The sequence below is a fragment of the Ambystoma mexicanum genome, chromosome 1q (assembly GCF_040938575.1).
Source record: "Ambystoma mexicanum isolate Mex_15411 chromosome 1q, UKY_AmexF1_1, whole genome shotgun sequence".
NCBI lineage: Eukaryota > Metazoa > Chordata > Amphibia > Caudata > Ambystomatidae > Ambystoma > Ambystoma mexicanum.
The window spans coordinates 994,845,959-994,851,958 of record NC_090922.1 but is presented as its reverse complement, the minus strand read 5'-3'; the positions used below and the strand labels follow the sequence as shown (position 1 = coordinate 994,851,958).

Sequence of the window (6,000 nt, the reverse complement as noted above, 5' to 3'; positions counted from 1 at the left end):
GCCTGTAGATTAAATCATAGGTTCTCATGGTCTGCACAACCGATGCTGGGGAAACTTCCAGCAGGCAATCTACTGTGTTCAGCTGCATCACTTTTTAGTGGCTCCAGTTTTAGAAAGTTAGAGGCTTTCTTTCAGTTTGTGGGACTCCATTTCATTTCTAAAGCGCTGTACTACACATACCAACTTGATTATCTGTTTCCGGCCATTAGTGATGCTTGGAAAATTGAACAATTGTCTCTAGCAAGTACATTCGAAGGCAAACGATTCAGGCTAGCCGGCGATGGACAGTGCGACAGCCCTGGATTTTCTGCCAAGTACTGCACCTACCACTTTCAGGACATGGATAGTAAGAAAATTGTGAGTTCGGTTGTCGTGCAGGTAACACAATGTACATCCTCAGTGGCCATGGAGAAACTAGGTTTTATAAAATCAGTGGAATATCTACAATCGAGGGGCATGCACATCAACCTCATAGCCACGGATAGACACGTTTCAATTGCCAAGACAATGAGAGAGCAGTTCCCACATATTAAACATCAATTTGACGTATGGCATCTTGCTAAATCAATCAATAAGAAAATCTCGGCTGCAGGGGAAAAAAAAGGTTTTGAAAGTATTTTGCAGTGGTCACATTCTATCACCAACCATCTTTGGTGGAGCTCAAAAACTTGTGAGGGGTCAGTGGAAATGCTACTTGAAAAATGGCGGTCACTGATGCACCACTGTACCAACGTTCACCGCTGGACAGCAAATGAACATTTCCACCAATGTGAACATGGCCCTTTGTCCCCAGAGGAGGCACGGAAGAATAAGTGGTTCATTCCATCTTCACCGACACACAAAGCCATTGAGAAGATTGTTTTCGACAAAACTCTATCAAGAGATTTGAGAGGACTGACAGAATTCTGTCACACTGGAGATTTGGAGGTGTTCCACAATATGTGCCTAAAGTACAGGCCAAAGCGCTTGCATTTTAGCTTTCGGGGCATGAAACATCGCACTCTACTAGCGGTCTTGGCCCATAACAGCAATGTCGGGCGTGAACAATCTAGGACTAGGGGTAAAGTAAGGATGCCTCGCTACACTAAGGTGTTTTCAAAACAAAGTAAGCAATGGGTGATCAAACCAGTCTATGATGAAATGCAGTTCCACTTTGTGAAAGGCCTTATTGTTGCTGTGTTAGAGAAGCACAGATATGGAATTTTGGACATTTCTGTGCAGAGCAGTGATCCATTGCCACCGAACATTGCGACTGTGCCATGCCCACCCGAAGCACAGCTGATTGTGAAGTACAAATCCCGGTTTACATAATTGCAATACAATTGTCTTTTTGTAAATAAATGTTATTGTACAGTGTACCTGTAAACCTAACCCCTACCTTCACCATCATGGGTGGCGAACAAGCTGGGTGTCATCTTTGAATTCTCTCTATTCACCTCACATATGTGTATGTATATATTTTTCTCATGTCTCATCTCATGTAAATGTAAATGCTGCGCACTGTTAACGGAGGGGAGGCTTGCGTATTGCAAATAATAAAACAAACAAACAATAAATCTCACTTTTGACCTTCCGCCAAAAATTAAATGTCTCAATTTGGGCTGCAAAGCTCGCAGACAACGGGGACAAAATTGGGGCACTTAGAACGCGCCAGCCAAGCGGGCCGTGGCATTTGGGAGAGAAGCCAGTTTGCATTTGCACATTGAGGCGGACTACATAGACGGATTCTAAACTTCAAGTTCTCACAGATGCCTATACTACCTGATGTTGCAAATAAAGAATGCGAAGGACAGCGCCCAGATGAGGCCCACAAGTCGCACTGCAAGTATAAGGGTCTATTGTTTTTTGACCTTGAGACAGGGACCATGCCGAAAGAACTACATTTGAAGGGAGTGCGCAATAACGTAAGAGACGATAAGGCAGAAAATTCAGAAACTTCAGTTTTAGGTCAGTATACGAAAAATCATTGTCAAGAGCACGGTCCGTTTTACAGACTGCATTACGAAGAGACACAATGGAAATTTCAAATATAATGTAAGTAAATCTTTACATGCTTTTATACCGGAATGAAGATTTAATGAATGGATGCATGAATAAATGAATGAATGAAGAGCTAGGAAAAGCAAGTAAAACTGTTCGTAGTGGGCACATGGGCATGCAGGTCCACTGGTCTCACCGATCTCGCTCCTTGGCCCAGCCACTTTTCCCTGCACTACGGGACTGTCTCTGTATCCTTCAGCCCCTTCTCCCGGCATTTACCTTGCACTTGCCACCAGCTGGCCCTACTATTTAATTTGTATTCAACTAACCATGTACAGCCCTTCCCCATGCGCGATCAGAAAGACACCTGGCCTAGTAGGATCGTTGTCTGTCTGCCCTTGTTCCCCACCTGCCTCGTCACGCCTAGAAACACTTGAGTATAGGTGCGTTACAAATGCCATATCATATATCATATCATTCCTCACGCATGTAGACTGTCGTTTATCATTGTGTGTTGGCCTTGATTTATCTCGTTACTTTTCGCATTGATTTTAGAGACGAACATACTCCATTGAACTATCCTTGCAAGCGAATAGTTTCTGATCGGCCGTAATAAATAAAATGAGTAATATTAATGAAGTTCGGCTAGCGAGACTAATTATCATTTTTTTGTTTTCATAACAGGTATTTGATCCCTTACTGCCACTGCCATCTGTTTGAGACACCGGCGGATGGATTCTTCAGCAGACACCTGCAGCTTCGTGTCAACAACTGGAGCACGATCACCATATTATGGGACGATCGCCAAGGGCCCACATGCCCTTACACTGTACTAGTGGCTAGAAGCAACATATCAACCTTTAGGCTGGACTAGTGCCTAGTTGATGGAACAGCCTTGCGGTTCACCGTGCTTCCAAAGTGATTCTTTTTACGAAAATGAACACCCTGTGTACCATAAAGGAACAGCGCGTGACTCAAGATGAAACGGAACAGTTATTGCGGATACAGATAAAAGAAAATAAATGGCTTCCGGAGTTCATATGTCAATTGCTGAATATTCTCTAAACATTTAATGTCAAATAAATGTACTTTACCAAATGTACCGTGTTGCTGTTTCATTTTAAAGTACAGTTTCATATTCCGAATTGTGGCGCGCTGTGTTGTGAGTTTATCTGTGTTGGTTTCCGGGTTCTGTGTGGAGTCGCGCAGAAGACGACTGGGCGCGTTTGCCTACGCAGCAGTAACGTCACGGGGAGAGGCGGGGAATATGAATGTTTTGATAATGTCAGGCTCAGGGGCGGGGGAATTGATTTAGTGCCGCAAAAGCAGGTCAGCCAGGGTGATCGGGGAAAAGATAGGATCATCAGAAAATGGCGGCTCCCTGGTGCTTGTTTTCGCGTGCGTTTAATGGACGAAAACTCGGGTAAGGTCCATAGGAAAGTTTTCTAAAATCTAGCCACTTAGGCTTAAAAGAACATGGCCGACCCGTAGGGACAATAAAAATGTTTACTAGACCATGCCTTTAACGGGTCCCTTCCATAACGCCTGGTAAAACCAGGTGTTAAGGAAGGAACCCGCTAAGGGACCTCAGAATAGGGTGGTAAGGGATTACCGGCACCGGTGTCCTTACCGGTGCCGGTAATCCCTTACCTCCAACCTCGTAATGACCCTCTAAAGAGTAGAGAGACATCCAATATGCTAGGGTGTCATCGACCAGATGGAAGCTACAATAGGACGCCTCTCCCAAGACTCCTGATTCTCACAAGGACTCATTTGACTTCCAGGTCTTTTGCTTCCACTAACAGGGACCAGGTATGGTTGGATAAGTGTCCTAAAGTTATCACAGGCACAGAGTACAGAGGAGCAAAGGGGGACATGCCCCCTTTGTCTTGCACATTGGGAAAGATGATGCTTACTTCTATATTATTATTGATAATGCAGTGAAACTTACAATACTGAAATTGTTGAATGGTGATTCATGAGACAACAAGCTGGAAAGGTAGCACAGCAAGTTAACTTACTGTTGTTTACATATGATGAGTGCAGCACATCCTGTAAATCCTGTGGCTTTATTCCCAATTTATTTTGAAAAATGTGCTGTAAAATGCAGGATTTTCCCACATTGATTTAAGAACATTCTTGCAGAGGGTAACCCCTTTCATAACCCCCCCCCCACCCTCCCAAAGAATGGGTCTGACTTATTGTCACGAAAGTGGGTTTCTGACCCCATAGTAATATTCAAGGTTGTTAATCACGATTGCTCAAGTGTACCTAATGTTGATGCAAGTACCCAGCAGTTCACGAGAATGTCGATAGCTTTACAGGCGATCAATTTTAAAGCCATATACCTTAAAAAAAATGTAAAAAAACAACGAACAACTATCTGCATAACTCTTTTGCCTGTAGCTATTAGCAAGCGTCTGAGGTCCATGTAATCCTCGGGTTGCTGGATTAAAATAGACAGGCCTCCTGTGACGGGATGGTAAGGGGGGGTCTCTGCCTGAACGATGGTCCTGGCATGGCTGAGGACTCCCAGGCCCACAGTGTAATCAGGGCAGCTGGGTCTCGCAGTTGGCCGCTGCTAGGTCCCGGAGTTGGCCGCTGCGGCTGCTGGATGCTTCTCGGTCTTTCTATAATGAGCTGCAGGTCCCGAGCGAGGGCGGCAGAGATATCCACGCGAGGCCGGGGATGGGACGGACAGGAGGAGCCGTTCTCTATATATGAGCATCAGAGGAGGGAATAAGAGCCCGGGGGAATAGAGTGACGGCAGCGCTTGGGTCGGACTGATACAGAGCCCGCCGGAGTATCTCCCAGGGAGGGGAACAGCCTGCCGGAGACACCGGGAGATACTGCCGGAGCCTCCCACAGGGAGGAGGCCTGCTGCGGAAGAAAACCAGAGAAGAAATCGGTTTTCGCCGTCCTTAGAAAATGCGCAACGCAGAGCCACCGGAAAGAAGAACCCGCAGCAACAACTCTGTAGCCTGAGTGCCGGAGAGAGAACAGCTGCAGGGGAGAGCAGGCCCGGGGAACCGCCCAGGCAGAGAGAGAAGCAGCAGCGGAAAGTACAGTATAGGAGCGGATCCTGCAGAGAGAGAGTGAGTGCAGGGATCACCCCTCGAAAGCGCGCATTGCAGATCCGACAGCAGAGTGCCAGCAGGTAGCCAAAGAGCGCAGCCCATAGGAAGTTGCCCGAATCGAGTGTGCAGGAGCTGCTTTTATATTTTCTCCAGTGTCAGCTCTGGTATATTGTGCAGGAGTTACGATTCCCTGAAGCAGTTGCCATAGACCAAATGCTGTATTCATAAGTAAGCAGAAGCCCATACGTTGCAGACATTGCCGTAAGCCAGCCCGCAGAAGCTGATATTGATAGGCAGCAATGCTTCCGCTTCTAGATCCATAAATGCTGATCTGGTAGAACTGTGGCGGCAGCCCCCACATAGGCATTCGGGAGAGGCCCCGAAGGTGCATGTTTCTTAGTGTTCCAGTTTAGGCAAATAAGGGAACTAGGCAGAGGGAGATATTTCGCCCAGGATCACCCAGTTGTCAAGTAGGAGATTCAGAACTGGAACTCAAGGCTTGAGTTTCCGGCCTATGCCAATATAACCACGAGAACACATTTAGACACTGGCCTTCAAGACCCTCTGGGGCCTGACTTCGAGATCTCGCAGAAGCTGCCAGAAGTGTGTGGCACTGGACACGTCTCTGGGCTAGATGCACCTCTAGGCAATGGGTAAGGACTACTACGATGTGCTGGACATTGAGCGGGGCGCCTCTGAAGAGGAAATCAAAAAAGCCTACAGGAAGCAGGCTCTGCGCTGGCACCCCGACAAGAACAAGGCCTCTCAAGCTGAGGCCAAATTCAAGGAGGTTGCCGAGGCCTATGAGGTGCTCAGCGATCCCAAGAAGAGGGACATCTATGACCAGTTTGGCGAAGAAGGTGAGTGAACTCTGCCCCAAGAGAGGGCATACACACGCGCGCGCACACACACACACACACATTCCCCCCACTGCTGTTAAGAG

General features: G+C 46.9%; 1 protein-coding gene across 1 annotated transcript in view; it reads left to right on the top strand.

Moving 5' to 3' along the window:
- Positions 1 to 4,548: 4,548 nt before the first annotated feature.
- DNAJB4 (DnaJ heat shock protein family (Hsp40) member B4) overlaps positions 4,549 to 6,000 on the top strand; it is a 358,470-nt gene continuing 357,018 nt past the window's right edge. The window contains exon 1 of the mRNA XM_069641647.1: positions 4,549 to 5,917. Within this exon, the coding sequence (XP_069497748.1) occupies positions 5,707 to 5,917 (211 nt within the window). The 5' untranslated portion in view covers positions 4,549 to 5,706. The remainder of the gene's footprint in view (positions 5,918 to 6,000) is intronic.